This window comes from Rhinoderma darwinii, chromosome 4 (genome assembly GCF_050947455.1).
Source record: "Rhinoderma darwinii isolate aRhiDar2 chromosome 4, aRhiDar2.hap1, whole genome shotgun sequence".
Taxonomy (NCBI): domain Eukaryota; kingdom Metazoa; phylum Chordata; class Amphibia; order Anura; family Rhinodermatidae; genus Rhinoderma; species Rhinoderma darwinii.
Window position 1 is genome coordinate 329,989,644 of NC_134690.1, and position 25,615 is coordinate 330,015,258.

Below are 25,615 nucleotides of genomic sequence, written 5' to 3' on the forward strand. Positions count from 1 at the left end.
ACTCATTGAGAAGGACTAGTGTGTATATATATATATATATATATATATATATATATATATTTATATTTATTTGATTATATACTTTTTTTTACATACACACTATACAAATACCTTTTTAATGTTAATTTGTGAATAAAATATATTTTTATACTAATTAATTGATTGAGTGCTTGACTCTATGCCCGACATGTTTCTTGCTTTTTATATACCTAAGAAAGTGGCCAGCAAGTATAAATAACAAGCAAAACCATTAAAAGTGTTATCTGGGCTTTAAAACAATTGTACTTTTACCTGCTAAAGCCCAGTTCCCCTCCCCTACTGCTCCAGCTCTGCCGATTGATGGTCCCCCACCATTCTCTGTACACATTGGCTGGAGCGGTTATGTTCTGTACCGGTGCATGCCTGCTTCAGCCAATCACTGGCCACAGTGCTGGTCTCAGTAAGTCCGGCACATGACTATGCGGCCAATGAGAGGCTGGAGTGCTCACGTAACAGAATGGAACATCACAGCTCTAGAAAATTTAAAGAGACACTGAACTGTGGAACAGCTGCACTGGAGCAGTAGGGGATTAGAATGGGATACCATTTGAAGGTAAAAGTAAATTTTGTATAAAGCCCAGTTAATCCCATTAAAAAGTAAATTCAGTCTCATTGAAATTTCCTACATACCGTTTAATATTCTTTCAGTTGCTTTTTCATAGCAACAGACAACAAGCAAATTTAGACTGATAGTTTGTAGTCTGTTGCTAAGGAAACCGTGAGAAGCAATCGAAGGAGGTTTAAATGTAACGTGGCAAATCTTAGCAATACTGAATCTTTGCTTTAACTTTCATTTAGTGCATTAGAAAATATATAATGGAACTGCTAAAAAGTATTATTAGGGAACATTGACTAATCAGTATTAAATTATCAAACCTTATGAACCTTTAAGTGAAACTTGAAACAAACACCTGTACTAGAGGAAAAAAAAGAATACACATCAGTAACAATGAGGGGAAATTAAAATGACTGATTTGGAATAGATTTGGCTGACCTTTAGGAAACTATGCAGATAGGTGCACTGATACAGGCTGTACAGCAGAGTTAAAAGACAGGGAGCCATTGTAGAACAATATAGGGTATTTTTACAATGATTCATTCAGTTTCCTGATATGGCTTGGAACACACTGGGTCGTATCACATCATTGAAGAGATTGAGCTACTGCAGGGACTTGGCTGCGGGAGTGCCAATATTAATATTCCGGTGCCCACTGGCCTCTGAAAGCTAGGGTAAAGCTAACACCCTTGAACAAAGAATATTTTCTGCTGAAGAATTTCCTGTGCTATGGAATAAACTGGGGCCAAGAAGTCTATTCATGCCTTAATGGCAGTATATTTTCCTTAACAATCATGGAAAAAGGTATATTAAATATGTACGATATATGGCTGTATCAAGATAATTCAAGTGAATTATTGGATAATACCGGTAAGCCTGTTCACAAAAACGATGCAAAGCTGTCTGGAATCTAGCTATATGCACTGTATGGGTAGTTTAAAGCAAGCTATATGTGGTGGGAGACATAGTTAAATCAGTGGCATACTGTAGTAATAGGATTTGCACAGGTTGTAATTGTATTTGGGTACTAAGATCAGCAAGTGCCTTGCCAAATAAGAGAAAAGTGGTGCTATAAGTGGGCACTATAGAGAAACAATGATGAATCGTAATAACTGCATATTGCTGTAAAGTAACTCTACAAAAAGCTAATTTTCAGTACAAATAAACTAAAGGGTAAAAAGATCCTATACAGGAACATATGAAGTCATTGGGATGGGAAGTCACTGGGCCACCCTGCAAATCCATCAAACATTAAAAAAGGAAAAAAACCTGTTACCTACAGTTTTTGTCTTCTCTTACCCGCAGGAGGCGGATCCCCTCAGGCAGTCACATCAGGTAGCCGGGAAGCAGAGGGGCGTTATACGTGATGCAGCACACAACGTCCTGGCACTGTTCGGCGTCAGAACCTTGAATTTGCCGTGGCACAGACCTTGCCCGTGAGCCCCTTTCTCTTTGGGCTCGGTCATTGTCTCACCCGCTGTGACTGCTTATGGCTACGCCACTGCTTAAACAGCACTACACCAAAAAAGGCAGCCACGGAATATATGTGGTGTCATATTTATTATAGGTAGCTAATCTATAGTCAATATCCAACCCTTACTTACAGGGTAGCTACCTATCAGGAGCACTAGCAGCATTCTCCCTTCTGGAGGAGAGCTCTTTTGCATTTTTTTCTCTCCCAGGAAGCACTGCCCTAGCGACTCCCAACCAGTTGGATCTCCACAAGGTGAATCACCCCATTCTGAGAGCCATTATTCAAACACTAAATTTTCAGATGTTGCAACCCCTGATACATGGACATTATAGATTAATTATTTTGCCTTCTTAGGCTAAATGCATATAAGATGCAGTTGCCATTTTAGGGATGATTTAAATGACCATTTTCTAGAAAAATCTTAAATTAAAACAACATGTTTAACTATATTTGATGCCCATATGAAAGCAAACATTTTAAGGAAATAATTTCAGAGATAAATAAGTAAGAGTGGTAATAAGGCAGTCACTACTACTACTATAGACTTGCCCATTTATTACATTGCTGAATGAGTCTGGAATGCTTACATCATTAAAAAGTACTATAAAGTGCAAAAAACCCCACAGAATATTGTTTTGAATTGTTTACATTTTCGATTCACATTTATAGGCGACAACATTTTATTCATAGAGTAAGACAAAAACGTACCGATGTGAAGGCTAGTAGTTCTTCTTCTGTTAGCTTGTGCACTGGGTTATTCTTCTGTAAATCAATGCTGTGAAGAAAAATCAAATGATAAGTGTGGGATAGAATATATAATAATAAAATTAAAAAAACATTGGTTGTGGTACAACAAAGGTAGATGTGGTTGTTTAAGGGCCCACAGCAGCAGCCTGGTCCCCTTCTCTCTCTGATGTGCTGTAAAATTTTGGGGGCTACTACTTTCCGCACATCTGGTTCTCTTGTATACTTTAACAGACAAATGGCTCAGCAGGTCCCTATCACCAAACAGGTTTGGGGACCCTATACTTTACTAACACCGTGTTTTGACACAAAGATCTCCCTCTATGACATTCATATGCCCTAATATGGATGTCATAGAGGATTTGGACAGGGGATGTTTTAATGAAAACCCCTTTAACCCAAGGGGGAAAAAATACCCTATATTCAAAAATTACAGTTTTGAAGCAAAGAATACCTTTATGCGCACTTCTATGTTACTTTTCCAGTCTAACCACTCAAACAATTGACTGTACAATCTTGTAATGCTCTTTAAATGTGGAGTTCCACTTAATTTGCAAAGAATTGGGCTATGTTCACACCACGCTGTGGTGTACGTTTGCCATATATGCCCAGAAACCTATAGCCCTTAATGGGCCCACAGTGTGTCTTTATGATCTATCGGGCAGCATACTTTATTCTACTGTATTAAAAAGTGTAGTTGACTTCGCTTTCAATTCAAAAGGATCCTGAAAAACCATATAACACATGTTTTTATTTTACAATTGGGGTCAATGGATGACGTATGCAACTGTATGGTACTGTATGGCAGTTCGGCGTATACATTAGGGGATTTTCACAGTGTTTACACTTTACATTAACCACAAACATGGTCTTGACAGAGCTCTACTAAAACAGTCAGAAATATGTTTCAAAGCAACTATGTAGCATGATGTAAAATATAACATGTTCTCACTTATGTGATGAAAATCTAATGTCAGACAGAGTGTTTATGTTCATTTCCTATACACGCAAACAGCTGTATACATATGTATGTGCACAAATATATACTGACAGACATGCACGCATAAACACATTGTCAGAATTAATATCTCAATCATCTAACATGCATAAAAAATGAGGTCATAGATAGACCACGTGCACCCAACGGATGCTGCCACTTCACCGTGTCATTAAGCAATGCAGTAAAACATGCAGATCACTTCTTATACAAGTTGTAAAGCAATTTTACAGCTGGACAATGGTGTCTCGTAATATTCTTGGACCAAAAGAAGCTCAAAAATATAATTTTACTTCTAACTTAGCCCTTAAAAGGAGTTTACTGGCAATTATTTATTTTATAAACTACATTATTGTATGACATTTTAGTTTTATGGGATCTTACTAATAGGATCACTTTAACATTTCTTTATAAGTCCCCTGCTAGTTCAAAATCTTATGAAAAACAGCAAAATTAGAGACAATGCCATCCTCTCTACTGATTGCATATGAATTGACACCCCCCAAATACTTGGGTCTTGGCCTAAAGAAGAGTATTGGTCCCTTCTCCTATTGGAGAAGACTATATTTACCATTTAACATAGATGTGAACAAGGCCTTAACCAGCTAGACCTTGGGAAATCCAGCGTCGCAGGACACATGTATATCCACTGATGAGTCGAAAAACTGATCAGTAGAAAATAGAGCATAACAGATTTCAAAGTAATAAAAACTGAAGAAAAAGTTTCAGTTTTGTGAAGGTTTAACCGAACGAATCTGTGGAAAAAAAAAACCCTGAAACTTTTGTTCCCATTGCTTTTAGTTTGTCCGTTTTTATTTATTATCCGTCAAATAAAATAAGGCTCAATTTACATTTTAATCCAGACGCAGATGTGAACCCAGTGTAAGAAACTTTACAGTTCTAAGGCCAGGACCACACACACAGTTTTGATGCAATTTATGGCTTCGTTTTTCGAGCCAAACACAGTGTGTATACAAAAGAAAGGAGATGCAACAGTATTTTCTTTATACCTTTCCTTCCTTTTGGATCCACTTATGGCTTTTGCTCAAAATAATGGCCCAAAAGCTACACCAATAAGTGCATCAAAACAATGTGTTTATGATCCTGGCCTAAAATATTAAAGGTTTTGTCTAGGATTAGAAAAGCATGTCTGATTTCCTCCAGAAACAGCACCAGATGATATTGCAGCTCAGCTCCATTGAAGTGAATACTCCTAAGATGGAGGAGAACAACGGAAAACCCAAACGCAGATGTGAACAGATCCGAACAATGTCCTACTTTGACTATATTTCCAGGATTGTAGCTGTGGAATATTTGCTCTAAATTAATCTATTTTGAAAGAAATATAAACAAAAAGGAGGTTGTCATCAAAAAAGAAATAAAAGAATGGCGCCTGATTAACACTCAAGATGCTGTCAATTTTACTTTAAATACAGAATGATGTCATGTAGCTAAGACTGAATTGTTAGGTGTCTAATGTTCTATCCTAATGTTTGTCATACACATTTCCAATTATAGATTTCAATTTCAAAAAGAAACTTGGAGAGTTAACATTTGAAACTCGGGATTCTGCAGAAAAGGATTAAAATTCAGTGTTTACTCATGTTTCCATTGAGTAATATTACATTTAGAGTATAGTTTACCACCTGATCTGTACACATATCTAATATATACCAACATCAATGTCAATGATACTTGGGTTATACGTAACTCTTTATAAACAATAAATTTGTTGATGTTAAATATGAAGTTAGTTAAGATTTCTTTACAGTTAAGATTTCTTCAGTCTCATTCTTTGAATTATTCATAGGCTGTTCTTAAAAACCATTTCCCCCAGAAAGTTATTTTTTCAGCACTTAACATAGTTTTAGTTGCATAAATTCTCAGTTATGCAAATGCTTGAAATTCAGATTTTAGAGCCTCTTGAAAATGTATGTCATTGTCATTTACAACCACTTCATAAGTCAAAACTAATCATTAGAGCCGGAGATTGGAACTCTACAGAGATAAGACATGTTGTAATCTCTGAAGACCAGAAACATTTGGTATAAATCTGGAAGACCAACTCCTTAGCTGTTAACCATTAAGTACAAAAGGAAATTACAGTTTAGACCAGAACATTCCAGAGTACACTATATTTTGATGGAATTAAATGTGGCCCATTGTAAAGGTAATTTCTTTGGGATGCTATTCATACCCTTGTCTTTCTATGCTAAAATAAAGAACCTGTGGGCTTATTAAATTATTATTTTTATTGCAGACTTGTTAACCCTCTCAGGACCGAGCTCAATTTGGCCTTCAGGACCAGCCCCATTTTTTCAAATCTGACATGCGTTTGCCTATCCAAACGATTCTGAGACTGTTTTCTCATGACATATTGTACTTTATGTTAGTGAAAAACTTTGGCCAATAAATTCATTGCTTATTTGTGAAGAACACCAAAATTTTAATTTTTCTAATTTTAAATGTATCTGCTTGTAAGACAGATAGCAATACCACACAAAATAGTTACTATTTCACATATTCCATATGTCTATTTTATATTTGCATCGTTTTTTGAACATTATTTTATTTTTCTCGGACGTTACAAGGCTTAGAACTTCAGCACCAATTTCTCACATTTTCAAGAAAATCTCAAAAGGCTATTTTTCAAGGACCAGTTCAGTTCTGAAGTGGCTTTGAGGGCCTTATATATTAGAAAGTCCCCATAAATCACCCCATTTTAAAAACTGCACCCCTCAAAGTATTCAAAACAGCATTCCGAAAGTTTCCTAACCCTTTAGGCGTTTGCACAGGAATTAAAGCAAAGTAGAAGGGAAATTTACAAATGAAATTTTTTTTGCCGAAACTAATTCGTAATACATTTTTTTCTGTAATACAGATGGTTTTACCAGAGAAATGCAACTCAATATTTATTGCCCAGATTCTGCAGTTTTTACAAATATCACATATGTGCTCTAGTGTGGTAATGGACTAAAAGTCAAGCCTCAGAAGCAAAGGACCACCTAGAGGATTTTGGGGCCTCCTTTTTTTATAATATATTTTATGCACCATGTCAGGTTTGAAGAGGTCTTGTGGTGCCCAAACAGTGGAAACCCCCAAAAGTGACAATGTTTTGGAAACTACACACCTCAAGGAATTTATCTAGGGGTATATTTAGCATCTTGACCACACAAGTCTTTTGCTATATTTAATCGGGTTTATCTGTGAAAATGAAAGTCTACTTTTTTTCTGAAAAAACATGTTTAATTATTACAAGGAATAAAGAATGAAAAGCACTGCAAAAATAGTAAAGCTATATTTCCTGATTACAGAAATACCCCATATGTGGTAATAAACTGCTGTTTGGACCCACAGCAGAGCTCAGAAGGGAGGGAGCGCCATTTGGATTTTGGAGCACAAATTTTACTGGAAGTGTTTTTGGGTGTCATGTCGCATTTGCAAAGCCCCTGAGCTACCAAAATAGTGGAAATACCCCAAAACTGACCCCATTTGGGAAACTACACCCCTTAAGGAATTTATCTAGGGGTATAGTGAGCATTTAGACCCCACAGGTCTTTTGCAGAATTTATTAGAATTAGACCGTGAAAATTAATATCAACATTTTTTCCACTAAAATGTTGCATTTTTTCATTTTCACGAAGGATAATGGAGAAAAATCACCCCAACATTTGTAAAGCAATTTCTCCCAGGTACGGAAATACCCCACGTAGTCATAAATGTTTTTTCATTACAAATTAATTAACCCTTTCAGCACTGATCCATTTTTTGCTTTTTCATTTTAGTTTTTCCCTTCCCGCTTTCCAAGAGCCATAACTTTTTTATTTTTCCGTCAGTAGAGTGGTGTGAGGGCTTATTTTTTGCGGTAGGAGTTGTAGTTTCTAGTGACACCATTTAAAGTACCATTTAATGTACTGGGAAACTGAAAATAAAATTCTTTGCAGGCTGAAATTGGAAAAAGCTGTGATTCCACCATTGTTTTTTGGGTTTAGTTTTTACATTATTTTTTTAGCAGTGTTCACCGTGCGGGAAAAATAATATCATATTTTTATAGTTTGAGTCGTTAAGAACGCGGTGATACCAAATATGTGTACTTTTTTAACTTTTACAAAAGGCTTATTATAGGAAAAAAAGCATTTTTTGATTTTGTAACTTATTTTTACACTTTTATAAAACATTACCTTTTTTTTTTTTACTTGAAGACCTGCAGCACTGATAGCTGCTATAATACATTACACTGCCTAGGTAGTGTAATGTATTATAAGCGGTCAGTGTCACGCTGAGAGTGACACTGACAGGAAGCCACCGGTCCTTATAGGCTTCCGTGCACGGCAGACCCGTAGACCGTTGTATGGCCTCCGGTTTTGCCATGACAACCGACGGCAGAACCCGCAATCGGTCCCCGGGAAAGTTTGTTGTAGCAACAAACTTTCCAGTTTGTTATAGCAACAAACTTTCCAGTTTGTTATAGCAACAAACTTTCCAGTTTGTTGCAACAACAAACTTTCATTGCGATCACATGATCGTGACCTGAAGCAATCAGGTCCCGATCATGTCTCCTGGTCCAGAGGCAGGGATTAACAGAGCAATCTGGGTGTCAGCGCTACTCGGAGACACCCGATCTCGCTTTTAACACCCACCATGAATTCACGTCGGAACTGCACAGATCCCAGCAAGCGCCGACGTGAATTTACTGTGGGCGGTCGAGAAGCGGTTAAAGTGTAACTAAACTTTCAAACTTCTGACATGTCATAGTGACGTCAGAAGTTTTGATTGTAGGGGTCCGAGCACTAAGACCCCCACCAATCGCTAAAACAAAGCAGAAGAAGTGCTCAAGTGAGCGCTGAGCGACTTAGTTTCTGTTCGGCTTTTTCCGGATATCAATTTAGCGGTGTACGGACTCAATAGAGCCTGTACACCGCCCACCGCTTAGACCCCCACCAATCAAAACTACTGACATTTCACTATGACATGTCAGAATGTTTAGTTACCCTTTAACCAATTTATAATTGACATACATATATGCAGTAAGCTTAGTAGAGATGCGTAACAATTTCCTTTTAAAAGTAATATTTCCTATTATTTCTGCCATATAAGACAGTGAAGGCTAAAGGGTGCCTCTAATGATGTCACCTACCATGACTCCCAGAAGAAGCTTAAAATGATAGGAAGAAAGAAATCCAGGAGAGGGGGGAGTCCAATTGCTTATGCAACCATATAACTGCATCAAAAAGCAGGAGCTTCTTGTCATACATTATTGGGGGGTACCCTTTATTGGGGAAATGCAGTTTTTTGTAATAAAAAAAATGTGGTGATCGGTGTATCAAACAAGCAAATTTTCCACCTTTTGATTTTGTACTTCAAGGTCATAGGAGCTCAGGTTTTGTGCAGAGCTGAATTATGAATGAGAACAAAATGCGTGTATATTGCTCAGCCCTAGCAAAAGAACGTAAGCTATGAATAAATGTTAAATATCGTACGTTAAACCTTTTTAAGAACACATTTATAATTCACGACAAAAATTTCCAAATAAGTTGGAAATTATCAGGAGACTTTAGAGAGGCAAATATACCGTAAATGCAAATAGTTAATGTGGTTCAATTAAGAGGTGTGCAGGAGGGTTTTACAACTAAGTAATTCTGTGACCAGGGAACGTTTAAAAATAACCCCAAAAAACACAGTCTTCATATATAGAAGTGGAAATTAAAGGGTTTGTCCTAGAGACTAAAATATGTGAAAAATGTTGCATCCTGGCATACCATAAAACATGACAAATTCACATTGCCACCAATGTTTACAATGTAAGCAGCCAAAAGTGGGTGGGACTTCAGTGTCATTGAAAGCTCAGCTCTAGTTATGTTACAGATAAATGCACACACTCTGCCACTGTCAACATTGTTATCTTTATACATGTAGTTACATAGTTGATAAGGTTTAAAAAAGACACAGGTCCATCAAGTCTAATTTATAATCCTACCATATTAAAGAGCCTCTGTCACCACATTATAAGTGCCCTATCTCCTACATAATGTGATCGGCGCTGTAATGTAGGTGACAGCAGTGCTTTTTATTTAGAAAAACGATCTGTTTTTACCACGTTAGGAGCGATTTTAGCTTTATACTAATTCGTTTCTTAATGCCCAAGTGGGTGTGTTTTTACTTTAGACAAAGTGGGCGTTGTATAGAGGAGTGTATGACGCTGACCAATCAGCGTCATGCACTTCTCTTTATTCATTTAGTCAGCGCATAGTGACACTGCGTTATTCACTATGTGCTGTCTTATACTGACACATTAACGTTACTGAAGTGTTTAGACAGTTAATAGACATTCCTTCCAGCCAGGACGGTCTGTCTATTCACAATCCCTGCACTTCGTTAACGTTTCTGTGGTATTTAGAGCAGAGCAAGCGTAATCTCGCGAGATCTCGCTGTAAATGACAGGTTACAGCGAGATTACGCTTTGCTCTGCTGTAAGTACCAAACAAACGTTAACGAAGGGCAGGGATTGTGAATAGACATACCGTCCTGGCTGGAAGTAATGTCTATTAACTGTCTAAACACTTCAGTAACGTTAATGTGTCAGTATAAGACAGCACATAGTGAATAACATAGTGTCACTATGCGCTGACTAAATTAATGGAGAGAAGTGCATGACGCTTATCGGTCAGCGTCATACACTCATCTGTACAACGCCCACTTGGTCTAAAGTAAAAACACACCCACTTGGGCATTAAGAAACTAATTAGCATAAAGCTAAAATCGCTCCTAACGTGGTAAAAACAGATCGTTTTTCTAAATAAACAGCAGTGCTGTCACCTACATTATAGCGCCCATCTCCTTGTGTAGGAGATAGGGCACTTACAATCTGGTGACAGAGCCTCTTTAACCCCTTAGTGACCAGCCCATTTTAGGCCCTAATGACCAAGCTATTTTATTCATTTTTCTATAGTCGCATTCAAAGAGCTATAACTTTTTTATTTTTTCGTCTACCTAGCTGTATGAGGACTTGTTTTTTGCGGGATTAGTTGTACTTTTTAATAGCACCATTTTTGGGTACATATAATTTTTGTTATTAACTTTTAGTAACTTTTTTTGGGGGGATTATAAAAAAAACCTGAAATTCCGCCATTGTTCTATGCGTTTTTAAATTGACGCCGTTCACTGTGCGATGTAAATAACATGTTATCTTTATTCTATGGGTCGGTATGATTATGGCGATACCACATATGTAGAGGTTTTTTATGTTTTACGACTTTTTCACAATAAAAACAATTTTGAACTAAAATTATTTGTTTTTGCATCGTTGCTTCCAAGAGCCGTAACTTTTTTATTTTTCCATCAATGTAGTGATTTTTTGGGCTTGTTTTCTGCGGGACGAGACGTAGTTTTGATTGGTACTGTTTTGGGGTGCATGGCACTTATTGATTCATTTTTATTATGACTTTTTTGGGGGGCAAATTCGCCATTGTTTTTTGCGTTTTTTTTTTACGGTGTTTACCTTGCGGTTTAAATTACATATTAACTTTATTAATGGAGTCATTACGGTCGCGGCGGTACCATATATGTGTACTTTTATTTATTTTTTACACTTTTACTAAATAAAACCACTTTTTATTGGAAACAAATTTTTGCTGTAATTTTTATTATTAATCTTTATTTCACATTTATTATTTATTTCACTAGTCCCACTAGGGGACTTTACTGTGCGATCTTCAGATCGCTGCTATAATGCTTTGGTATACTCCGGCGCGTCCTAACAGGCATATGTCCAGGGCAGACCTGGGGGCTTTTATCAAGCCCCCGGCTGCCATGACACCCCATCGGAGACAAGCGATTGCATTTGCGGGCCGCTGATGGGTGACAGAGGGAGCTCACTCCCTCTGTAAACAAAGTTAAATGCTGCGGTCGCTATTGACGGCGGAATTTAACGGGTTAAACAGCCGCGATCTAAGTAAACTTCGATCGCGGGCGCTGGAGCAGGAGCTCAGCTGTCATCAGACAGCTGAGCCCCGGCTCCAGCCTGCACGGGAGACCCGTGCAGGACTTAGACTAGGCTCACGTGAAAAGGCGTCAGCCTAGCCTAAGGCCCCTTAGTGACTCACGTGAAAAGGCGTATTGGTGGTCACTAAGGGGTTAAGGTCCACTTACATAGCCCGTCCTGATCGGTGTTCATTTGCTCCTCTCACAAGGAGCTAGTATGGGGACGAGCGCTCGTTACTCCAATCGCTCGTCCCCATACATTATAATCATGTCGGTAGCACGTCTCCCTGCATGCACAGGGAGATGTGCTGCCGACAACTATATTACTTTTCATTTGCTCGTTCATCTGCTGATCGCTGTCCTGTTTACACAGGACAATTATCGACAACGAGCATTCTATGAACGAGCATTTTCCCGATAATTGGCCAGGGTTGCAGTACTTTTAATCCAGAGGTTGAGGTTGATGCCAATTGCCTTATTAGGGGAAAAGTTCCTCCCTGACTCCAAATATGGCAATCAGAATAAATTCCAAGATCAACGTCCCATCTCCAGAATCTAGTACTCATAACTTGAAATATTATATTTTTCAAGAAAGGCATCAAGGCCCTTCTTGAAGTTGTTCATATAATCAACAATCACAACGTCCAAGACAACATTGGCTTATACAGTAAAACCTCTTTAGTAGACCACATCTTAGCATATTGGCCTAAGATTACTACAAAACTTCTCAAGGACTGTGTTCTAAAATAATCTACCATATAAATTAAGAAAGAAAGGATGGCCAGAGGACAGCAATGGCAGCTAAGTTGGAGGACACATCCACCAGGAGCAGGTAACATGCACCATCTGTGAATTAGCTTATAGAACTTAGCACGCAAAAATAAAATATACACACTCAATACTGACCTGGCTTTGTGCTTCATGATGAAAGATCATCAGAATAATTTGAAAGTTTCCATATATGTCAGAAATCCTATGAAATTTGCTAATTCTTTCACATGCTCTAGGGACAAAATCAGTCGTAAGTGGGTCCAAATGGGATACCAAGAAGTGGAAAAGTCAACCAAGGACAAACTTGTTGACTGGTAAACAACTTATCTTCAGTGTAGTAAAGCGAGGAATATTATTTACATCTGATGAAAGACAGGAGAAATAGAGTATATAGACTACATTTGGGGTCAAGCTTCTGAACCTTTAACCTACACCTACTAATCAGCCAGAGGTTTGTCTATCAGGACAATCTCCGACTGTTTGTCTATCTCCGACCGTAATTGTTTCATATATGAAATGATCCAAGAGACATGTTAAAAAAACGAAAAAAAGGCATGTTTTCTTTGGACATGCCAATTTGCCCCTGATCTAAACATTAATCTGAAATTTTTTACTCACATAACAATGGTTGTTAAAGGGTTATTACAAGATAACTTATTTTATTGTTAATCGTCTTTCATGCTTAAAGGTTAACTCTGGCTAGCTTTAGTTCTTCTACTCACTCTGCTGTAGAGACGCTACAGCCTCCCTATTCCTAGGTTTCCACTAAATTTATACGGAACCTGTCACCAGCATTTCACCTATTGAACTTTACTCACCCCTCACTGGTCGCTGCTGTCAAAAGTTCATTGCTGTTACCCCCTCTCCTAAACTCCTCCTCCGACCATAAATAACGGTCTGCAAACATTTTGCGCGTTTTATGGTAATATTTCGGCAGTCTCGTTTATTCCTCTTATGCCCGCCCACCGCCAAAAACTGGCCCGCCCTAAATCATCTGAGATATCGAATATGCGCCTCTCATGTATGGACCGTACCCTTCCCTGCTTTGTCCAGGCCTCAAACCTAGTTAGTGCGCATGCGCAGCTATAGTGTCCAGTTATGCGCACGCACCAAAACAGGTCATCGATGTGCAAGTGCGGGATTTCGAGTGTGCTGGGGGAGACGAGGACCTGTCAATCAAAAGTAAGGAGGAGGGATTAACTCGGAAAGGCTAGAGGAATTAAGATATTATTATTTTCTAATGAAGATATGACTCTTATGCTCATTAGCATATGATGCGGAACACTGGAAAAAAACAAAATACTAAAAAGGTACAGAGCCTAATTAGAAGATAATTAATTATAAGTTATAAAGAAAAAAGGTTTTCACCCACTTCCACCAGGTATTGTTGGTTTAATAGGTGAAATGCTGGTGACCGGTTTCCTTTAGCTGCATTTAAAAGGAGACTGGCCATGAGAAAACGCTTATAACCAGATGTGTATATTGTAATGTTTTTTGCTGCAGATTTTTGGCTCACCACCCCAAAATAATATACAACATAAATGTTCAGTATTGTTATTTACATTATAATACACTTTAGTTTTTAACATATTTTGTTCCCCTGGACCTTCACACAATGATTGATGGGCTGCTGAGTATGCAGATACACAGCAGCCAGACGTCAGTCACCGCCGAGCGGGGTAGGGGGAGAAGAGGAGAAGTGCTGGGAGCGCTTACCTTACGAATACAACGGAAATTACGATTAATCTGGTGTATTTCTTGATAGCTCCTATAACTGAAATATGATACAGGAGGGGGTAAAGAGAAATACTTAAGGGGGCCATGAGACGTAAAGGGAACATAGGTGTTATGGAAAAAAGGTAAGACTTAAAGAGGACCTGTCATGACCTCAGAAAACATTATCTGTCACCATGCCTGTACTGATGCCTTTTTCCTAATACCAACGCCGTTTATTTCATATTGCTAGGTGCCTTCATGCCCCCAGTGTCCGCTTTCATTCCCTCAGCACCGGAACCCCACAACGATCAGCTGCTTAGGCTGCTTGTGGGCACCGGATGTCCATGTTGGAAGCAGATGGCTCAAGTCACAGAATAGCAGCTGAGCTGCAGTACTGCAGTCCTGAGCCTATTCAAGTGAACTGTTATACAGTGTACGCAGCCATCTGCTTCCGTCTCGGAGTACTGCATACCCTACATAATATCAGTATACCGATCATATACTGATGACCTATTCTGTGGATAAGTCATAATATGTCCATGCCTGGACAACCCCTTTAAGATAACAGATCCAAAATAAGTTAAAAATGCACTGACCAATTTACTAAAAGTTGTTCATGGGACATTAATAAGAGTTGGATGTTTCAAGCATGGTCTATGCATTTGAGGATAGTTTTGGGTCCTGGAGATTGAGCATTTCATTAATGTTCTATATTTAAGGAAGCCTGGACATTTGGCGGTTTTGTTCTTTATTAGTCTGCTAGGATTCCTCTACACTTTTATTGAGCTACCGGTAATTTAGAAAATGACCCATTCCAAATGGCCCACCTTTTTATTATATATATGTATACACACACATGCACGCACGCACGCGCACACACACACACACTTCTCAATGAATTAGAATATCATCAAAAAGTTAATTTACTTCAGTAATTCAATTCAAAAAGTGAAACTCATATATTATATAGATTCATTACACTCAGAGTGATCTATTGCCAGCATTTTTTTCTTTTATTCTTGATGGTTATGGCTAACAGTTAATGAAAACCCAAAATTTTGTGTCTCATAAAATTAGAATATTAAATAAACCCAATTTCAAAAATGATTTTTAATACCGAAATATAGGCCTACTGAAAAGTATGTACAGTATCTGCCCTCAATACTTGCTCGGGTCTCTTTTTGCATGAATTACTGCATCAATGCGGCGTGGCATGGGGGCGATCAGCCTGTGGCACTGCTGAGGTGTTATGGAAGCCCAGGTTGCTTTGATAGCGGCCTTCAGCTCGTCTGCATTGTTGGGTCTGGTGTCTCTCATTTTCCTCTTGACAATACCCCATAGATTCTCTGTGGGGTTTAGGTCGGGCGAGTTTTGCTGGCCAATCAAGCGCAGTGATACTGTGGTTATTAAACCAGGTATTGGTACTTTTAGCAGTGTGGGCAGGTGTCAAGTCCTTCTGGAAAATGAAATCCGAATCTCCATAAAGCTTGTCAGCAGAGGGAAGCATGAAGTGCTCTAATATAGGGATGCACGGTGCATCGAAACTTTGATACTGTTTCGATACTGTGCATCCCTAAACGGTTCGATACCGCTATTTCCTGTATTTCGATACTGAGCTGCGCAGCCGCACAGCTCAGTATAGTAATACATGAATATATGGGAACGCGGCTGCGGCTGTGTAATTCAGCCACAGCCCCGCTCCTGAGTCATGATAAGCTCGCGGGGTCAGGATGATGCGATGTGGCCAGCGCTGCAATAATGAGCGGCGGCACTGAAGACAGAACATGGCGGGCGCTCTACAAAACACCCCCATGTTCTGTCTCCAGTGCCTGAACTGCCGCTCATTAGTGCAGCGCCGGCCGCACCTCCTCATGCTGACCGTGCGCGCACTTCCTGTCAGGAGCGGGGCAATGGCTGTATTACACAGCCGCAGCCCCGCTCTAAAACGACGGAGATCAGAGAAACCTCTCTCATCCCGCCGTTATTCCCCTGAATGCTGCGATCACAGCTGACTGCAGCATTCAGGAGAAAATGAGAAGGGGGGATGCCCCTGGATCGCGTCACAGGGAATTCCTGTGACGCGATCGAGGGCCATACCATATATGGGCAGACAGCCCAGGGTCTATTGACGGACCCCAGGGCTGTGTTACCATATTTCATGTTGTTAGGACATACCCAAGTATGTCCTAACAACTGCCTGTGTGCTATCTGTCCACAGGCTAATGTACTGGCACATACCTGATATATGTCAGTACATTAAAGTTTAAAAATAAAGTAAAAACAAAGTATTGTTAAATTTAAAAAAAAAATACACATTCACCTTTTTTACAATAAACATTAAAATAAGTCTCAATACATAAAATATTCACACATTCAGTAATGGCGCGCACAACAATTTTTTTGATGTGTACGCTGTAAAAAAATGAAACACTGCTTTCATTCACTTATTAATGTGAGGCGCTAGGTGCGATGAATTTAACCTCCATGTTCCTCACATTAATAATAATTAACCCCATCATGTACCTCGCACATTAACCCATTATGACTGAGAAACATGATGGGATTAATTACTATTAATGTGAGGCGCATTCAAAATTCATCACACGTCGCGCCTCACATCAGAAAACGGAAGAATTTTTTTTGTTTTATTACTGTTGGCAAAGTATCGAAATTGGTATCGAAATCGCAATACGAAACGAAGTATCGGTATCGAAGTCCAAATTCTGATATCGTGACATCCCTACTCTAATATTTCCTGGTAGACTTGATATTTCCTGGCTCTGAACTTGATATAACACAGTGGACCAACACCAGCGATGACATGGCTCCCCAAACCATCACTGACTTTGGAAACTCCACACTGGCCCGCAAGCAACTTGGATTGATGCCTCTCCACTCTTCCTCCAGACTCTGGGACCTTGATTTCCCAATGAAATGCAAAATATACAGTACTTTCATCTAAAAACAGGATTTTGGACCACTGAGCAACAGACCAGTCCTTTTAAAGGCTTAGGAAACCTTTGCAGGTGTTTTGTGTTGATTAGCTGATTAGAGTGTGACACCATGAGTCTACAATCTTCAACTTTTACCCAATATTCAAATTTTCTGAGAGACTAAATTTTGGGTTTTCATTAACTATTATCCATGATCATCAACATTAAAAGAAAAAAAAGAAAATACTGGAAATAGATCATGTGTGTGATGAATCTATATAATATGGGAGTTTCACTTTTTGAATTGAATTACTGAAATAAATTTACTTTTTGATGATTTTCTAATTCATTGAGAAGGACTAGTATATATATATATATATATATATATATATATATATATATACATGTACACACTTAATTAAGAGAATTTATCACCAGTGCAGGCTCCTTTAGATGACATCATCTGTATAATAACCTAATAAAGCTAAACTAGCGGGTGAAATTCCACCCAATAAACAATTTCCTAGATGGGCAATTAAGGGGCCAGAAGAAGTGAGCCCTTGTTTCAACAAGGTTTTTCTTGCTTTTTAAGAGTCAGGAATGCAAGGGATTTTGTCATATGACCCCTCTTGGCACCATTGAATCGATGAGAGGAATCACAGAGGGGATGGTTAAATGTGACATGCTATCTTCAAACCCCCTGACCAAAATGTTTGGGAGATTGCTTTGCAAAAACAGTCGCTTCTTCCAGTTCAGTGGTTTTAGGACATTTTATTAACAGTATGTAATGAACGTAAAAAAAAAAAAGTCTATTGACTGGTGATAGGCCTATTTAAGAAGTTACAAAATGTTATGCTTTTGACAGCCAAGGGATCCCATAATTCATACAGATAAACTCATATGACATTAATTATTTTCTCAGCAAATGCAAAGTTCAACACATCAGCAGTCACCAGTTTCCTTACTCCATAAGGCCTCATGCACACTTCAGTTTTTTCCTTCAGGGTGCTATCTGTTTTTGTCACTGATAGCACCCTGAACTCATTCATTTCAATGGGGCCATGCACACCTCAGTTTTTTTGACAGTCCGTTGCTCCTTTCCGATCCAAAGTAGAGCATGTCCTACTTTGGTCCGGGATTCCGTGATTGGCTGCCGAGGCCGCGGCAGCCTGTGATTGGCTGCAGCGGCGACATGGATTGAACGTCATCGCTGGAGGCCGGACAGGAGGAATGTAAGTATGAACTTTTTTTTATTTTTTTTATTACATTAAAATTGTATTTTCCGCGCGCCGAGCATGGTACTGTCACCCTGGACAGTACCATGCTCGGCGCATGGAAACGGAAACACGGAGTGCACACGGAAACCATACGGCCCCTAAAACGGGTTCACGGACCCGTCAAAAGCGGCCGTGAAAACGGTGACGTAAGTGTGCACGAGGCCTAAACAGAAACTCTTTGGTTAAACCGTAGGTGTAGGTGAAGTGATTCTTCACGTGTACATGACTATTGTGATTTACAATTCTATTTAATTACAAACCGGGAAAAAAATACCATCAATAAGACACCTCACAAGTAGCGGTGGTCATAGAAAGTCACAGAAGATTTGCCGCTATAAGATAGAATGGGAGAAATCATTTGGTTATTATTCTCTTAAATTCGCCAAAAGCAAATCTCAAATGTGTCAAATTAATTTACCTAATAAATGCTAATGGCTTATTGGCAAAGGAAAAATGTGCGCACTTCTGCTTACAAACAGTTTTAAAAGGCTATGAATCATGTTCACACAAGTCTTTTTTTTTTTTTTTCTTATACTTGGCAAGAGCTCATTCATATAGAAAATCAAAATTCAAAAACCACAGAAATGTGAAAATGGCAAGAAAATACAAGTGAAACTTATTTTCACATGGAATTTATCTTGAATGGCCATCGAAAGTTTTTTTTAGTTCAAAGTTATTATTTATTATTTATTAGAAACCTATGGCCCTAAGGTCCTGTTCACACAGGAATTTTGAAGCAGAACACTTGCCACGTTTTTCGCGGCGGTTTTAGGCTGCCGCCATTGAGCGCCGTGGGCAAGAAACACAGAAGAAAACCTCTTTCTCTGCCATGGATGACAATGAGAGGTTTGAAATGGAATGTTCGAAGAAGGACATGTTGTTTTTTTTTCCACGAGCGTTTTTTAGCGCTTGCGGAAAAAAACGCCTCCGCCTCCCATTGAAATCAATGAGAGGCCATTTCAGGCATTTTTTGGCGTCGTTTCCGATGCGATTTTTGTGTCAAAAACAGCGCCAAAAAAACTCTGTGTGAACAGGGCCTAAGGCTACATTCATACAAGTGTGACAGATTTACACGCTTAAAAAATGCGCGCAAGTCTCTCCGTGTGCGTTGTGTTATTGAATCAGTGTGCTTTGCAAGTGACATGTATTTTTCACGCACTTGCAATTTTTTTTTCCTATGGAATTGATGCGCAAATCACGCGCAGCACACGAATGTGCATCCACATGCTGTGCGTGGTTTTGACGCACCCATTTACATCAATGGCCGCGTAGGTGCGTGAAAACGCACCAATGTAGGACATGCAGTGAGTTTCACGCAACGGACTCTCGCTGTGTGAAAACACACGCTTGTGTAAACAGCCCCATTGAGATCAAAGGGTCCACGTGAAGAGTAATTTCCACGCTCAGCACACGGATGAGATTTACGCTCGTTTGATTGAGCCCTAAGGCACATTAGCCTACATTTATTAAGACTGGCGTTTCAAACGTCAGTCTTACTAAAGGAGATAGTTGACGTGATTTGAGACAAGTTTATTAAAAGTTTAATCAATTTTAAACATTTTGCATTGTATGAGAGGCAGAAAAACAAATTATTTGCAACAAAATGAGTGCATTTAAAGGCTTTATACTTAAAGGGAATGTGTCGCAAATACATTTTTAAAGTAAGTTACTTATTGTTGTTATATTATTTTGCATATTTATTTTTTTTTCAAAAGGTGGGAAGCATTGAAAATGTATAATTTGAAGTTTTCCTATGTTCACCACCAGAGGGAGAACTTCCCAGAATTACAGTAAGGTGAATCAAGGAAAACAGCCTGACTTACAGCAGATGTAAATGTGGTAGGGAGACTCACCCCCTCCCTATTTTTATGCTACAAGCCAGGAAGAGGGGTCTTCAAATTGCCAAGCAATATCCAGGTCCATTTTCGGAGAGATTTTATAAAAGGTAGCTGGCAACTGCTATAGGACAAACCAAAAGGCTAAGGGCCTGTTCACATCAGCGTCACCCTTCCGTCAATGGGTTCCGGCTAGACCTTTCAGTCGGAGGAACCCATGAATGGAAACGCAAACAGAAACCATAGCTTCCTAATGCATTACCATTGATTGCAATGGTAATGCTTCCGTTGTAAATGGTTCCTGTTTGTCTCCGTTCCGTAAGGTTTGCATTTCTTTGGCATAAACAGTAGCGCAGTCGACACCCCCCAATAACTTTAGCGGTGTCAGGACTTAAATTTTGCAAGGCAAGCTGTGGATTTCACCAATTCCATTTTGGGGTACATGCGACTTTTTATTTCATTTTTTTGGAGAGCTAAGGTGACCAAAAAACAGCAATTCGTGTTGTTTTATATATTTTTATTTTATTTTACGGTGTTCACCGTGCAAACACTATATTGTAATAGTTCGGACTTTTACGGACGCGGCGATACCAGCTGTGTTACTTTTTATTGTTTTTAACATTGTTTTAGGGGAAAAAAAACGGGAAAAGGGATTTTTGAACTTTTAATTATTTTTTGGGGAACATTATATAAACGTTATTTACCGTTTTTTACTTTTTCTTTAGTCCCCCTAGGGAACTTGAACCAGCGATCGTTGGATCGGTTGCATGATATACTGCAATATTAATGGATTGCAGTCTATCGTGATCTTGACAGTCCCCTTTGAAGGGCTTCAAAGGAGTACAAACATGGGGCACCTGGAGGCCCCCAGGCTGCCATGACAACCGTCGTCACCAGCCAAACGGGATGGCATGTTTGAGGGGATGCCCCCCTGATTCTAACAATTTAAATGCCGCAATCGCGTTTGACCGCAGCATTTAAGTTGTTAAATGGGCAGAATCAAGGTGATCTTTGATTCCGCCCCTTTGCAAGTGAGGTGTCGGCTGTATAACAAAGCTGTCACCCGCAGTACAGAGGAGTCCGTGAGCCCGCTCCATACTTCCCCATAACGGCTGTCACATAGTACGTTACATATCGTTAAGGGGTTAAAGACCAGGCCAATTTGAGTTTTATCATTTTCGTTTTTTACTCCCCGCCTTCCAAAAGGGCTTGTTTTTTGCGGGACAAGTTGTAATTTTTCATGGCACTATTTATTATACCGCATAATCTATATCAAATATTATTTTTAGGGTGAAATGGGCAAAAAACAGCGATTGCGCTGCTTTTTGGGGGGGGTTTGTTTTTACGGTGTCCATCAGGCGGTAAAAACTACATATTCATCTTATTATACGGGTGATGCTTCACGCTTGAGAAAGGGGGAGGTCCCCCGAAACGTTGCACCTGGCGTAATCGAACGCTGACTTAACCTTTCACGTGGGTCTCTGCCGAAGTTCCGGAATAAGTGATGTCTCACCGGCCTATCCGAATCAAAGGGCTTTGCCATACGGGGTGATTACTTTTCTGCACTTTTGCACTATTGTCATAGTGTTTTTGTATACTATCATATTTATACAAAGAATATATCTTTTTCGACTTTAACAAGTTGTTGCCTCTCATTTTGATGTGCCCATTTCTATATTTGGTTTTAGGTTTTACCATTTTTAGAAAAATAAATCTATTTGCTAAAAGAAAAAAAAAAAGTTTTGTTCTGAGACCGATAACTTTTTTATTTTTCATCAATTTAGCAGTGTGAGGTCTTACATTTTGCGTGGCGAGCTGTAGTTTTCACGGATACCATTTTCGTGTACATGCAACTTTTTGATCACTTTTTATTCCTTATTTTTTTTTAGAATGAAGCTGACCAAAAACAGCAATTGGCGTGTTTTATCTATATATTTTTTTTACGGCATTCACTGAGCATGTTAAACGTTATACTGTGATAGCTCTGACTTTTACGGACACGGCAATACCAGTTATGTTAAAAAAAAATTTTTTAACATTGCTTCAGTGAAAAAATGGAAAAAGGGAGGTTTTTTGAACTTTTGATATTTCTTTTTTGGGAACATTATAAAAAAACCTTTATTTATGGCTTTTTACTTTTTTTTATTAGGGGACTTGAACCAGCGATCGTTGGATCACTTGCATGATATACTGCAATACCAATGTATTGCAGTATATCGTGATGCTGACAGTCTCCTTTGAAGGAGTATTAAAATGGCAGACCTGGGGGCCTTCATTAGGCCCACTGGCTGCCATGACAACTATCCGCGCCCCCTGGGTTGGTGCGTTGGAGGGGGGTTCCCCCCTGATTCTAACAATTTAAATGCCGCGGTCGTGATTGACCGCAGCATTTAAGGTGTTAAATGGGCAGAATCAAAGTGATCTTTTATTCCACCCGTTGAAGTGAGGTGTTGGCAGTATTACACTACCATCACCCTCTAAGTATGGTGCACGCTCAGCATGTGAGCCCGCTCCATACTTACCCTTAACGGCTGTCAGGTACTAGTACGTAACATGTCATTAAGGGGTTAAAATTTCCAACAAACTTTATGCATCAATTCCTCACGGTTTTCAAGATCTCTGCTTGCTCTCACTGAATGGAAGCTTTCTTTGTTTACTTCCAGTGGATATAAAAACTGGGCATCTGATTAAATAGGTTCAGGACTGGTTACAGTACAGTTTTTAGAGCTGCCTTTATGTACATCACATGACTAGGATAGATTTATTTATTTTAATCCGCTGGGAGTAAACTATGAAAGTTTGTATACACGGACTGCAAGCAAAAATGCAAAGATCTTAAAATTACGCCAGGAATTGACACAAAGTATATTGTTTAATTGTATAAATTTCATTATAAAATAATAAAATTATATATTAAAAACTGCATTACCCCTTTAAAGAAAATATAAAATCTACAGCACATAAAGAATAAACATGTTGGATAAAAATAAAAAAATAAGCTGACATAATATATATGTTTTTTAGGCAATTAAACAATTAAATGACTTAGTAAGAGAGAGCATATTAAATAAAGGAAGATTTGGCTATGAGTTAGTTTGCCAAATTCAATTTCTTGTGCACATAAATTAGGTCAAGTTATGTTTATGTGCATACCACTTTCATACATTTATAATGCTACATTCCAAAAAGATTTGTCCTAGAGGGGAAAGAGAGCGTTTCCTCAAGCTTGGCACATGCTGGATTGTAGACTTATTAAACTATAGATCCAGGAATGAAGGACATACTTTTGGCAAAACTATTTAAAAAATGGCTGTAATAGATTTCAGTTTAATTTAAAAAATATGCTGGTCTTCTACATTCAAAAATTCATCATTCACTGGTCACAGCATGGAGTATGTACGTAGACATATATATTATTCTGTAAGGCGAAATTACAGGTACTAAATCAGCCCAGGCAACTTCTACAGCATATGTCTTGGTCATTTTGTATCTCACTATCCTGTTACTATAGGTCAGTATATGCAACTCAGACATTAATGGCATATTCACACTTTATGCCAAAAATGTCTGGTAGATGCAGAACCCAGCTCTGGGACCTGCGCCTATATGGACCCGACTCCCGCTTCTCCTAATGAGGCGGCTGCTGGCTGTCGATTGAAGGCGTGGACTTAGTGCTGCATGAATGTAGCAGCCACCTCACCTCAGCCAGCGGCCATCTTACTAGGCGAAACGGGGGTCTGGTGACCCTCATTCTTAATATAGCTGCGGGTCCTAGAGCTGGGAATATGCCATAAATATCTGAGTTTAGAAAAACCATTTAAGTTGTTACCAGACAGAACACTATTTTGTTTGGTATGGTCTAAAACGGTGGTCATCAACTGGTGGCTTGGGGTCCACATGTGGTTCATGAACCCCAGCTGTGTGGTTCACCAGCAGTGAAGCCACATGTGCACTGGCTACAATACATATCCTAAGACCCAAACCGTGCCAACCTAGATGGTAAAATCTTTTTTTTTTTCTAGGTGTTTATCACTTAAAACATGCAGTAATCTCCTTGGTCTTCTCCAGATAAGGAAATGTGGGCCATATGAGCACTTTCAACTAAGATATCTACAACATCAGGAGAAGAGCAATTTACCAAGTCAAAGTACCATAATAAATCTGATTTAATGGATGGATCATTTTACAGATGCCCTCATTTACAGTAAAATGAGATGTGTTAGGATTGGCTAATTATGATTTTAAAACACATGCATTGAACTTGTTACGTATGCTAGGAGTAAGAACCGTCTTGTTCGAAACGCGTTAGCTGTAACATGCTTAAGCTGTGTCCTCCCTGGCTTTTTAAGGATGAACGTATAAAGCCCTCTATATTTTATGGATGTGCTGAGGAACCTCTTTTTGTCCTTCTATTTACAGTAAAACTTCACTAAATTAAAGCTAATATTTCCTGCATTAAAAATATAATCATTTTAGCTACTCACTGGCAACAGGGCACAAACTAACCCTTCATCAGTATGTACTGTACTAACAAAATAGAAGTATGTAGTCAGTTGCTAAAGAGCAACTGAGAAAAGGTTAATCGTCAAGCAGGGATTCTGTATGGTGACATTTTCTTTATTTTATAGCTCCTATAAAGGGTATGTATTTTTTCAGAAATATGGTTATTGTGCCAGTAAGAGCTAAGGAGAGCCATGGTTTATATTCTGTAAAACTTTCTTGCCTTTTTCTTATTCCAGGGCAATTCTGTCTTGAGGTGAAGACCAAAGTGTGAGACAGACTGGTTGTCAGGGACATGATGACTGACAACTTAATTGAAGTGACTGTGAATGTAAGGCACTTTGTTCCTAGCAACCGGACTGTCAGACATGACAGAAGTCCAGCTCAAAACTGGATTGGCACTGTTCTAACAGCAGAATAGGGGGATAAGCAGCTTGGCAAATGTCAAACCATGCCAACCTCGATCTCTATCTGTGTCTTCGATGAGACTCTTTAAAAAATAAATGTAAAGAGTACAAACACTACAACAAGATATGGTATATTCCTATGATATGACATAACAATGATCTGTGGGGCTGTGACTACTGGGATCACTAGATCGAAGAGAATTTGGATAAGTTGCAGCTTCTTTCCAATTCTGAACCAAAAATGGTGATTAGAAAAAATTATGACAGTATGAATACCATACTGTATATGCAATATTCATACCTTCAATATATATCACATATTTCTCCAATAGAAATGCTAGCCCTGACAGCTAATAAAACAGGCTGAAATACTTTGTATTAGGGAT

The 25,615-nt window shown here is 38.9% G+C and overlaps 1 protein-coding gene across 2 annotated transcripts in view; it reads right to left on the reverse strand.

Moving 5' to 3' along the window:
- Positions 1-25,615, reverse strand: part of TTC27 (tetratricopeptide repeat domain 27) — a 376,553-nt gene that overhangs the window by 138,274 nt on the left and 212,664 nt on the right. For both annotated transcript variants that reach the window (XM_075864435.1, XM_075864437.1), the window contains exon 10: positions 2,778-2,844. In XM_075864435.1, coding sequence (XP_075720550.1) covers positions 2,778-2,844 — 67 coding nt within the window. The remainder of the gene's footprint in view (positions 1-2,777; positions 2,845-25,615) is intronic.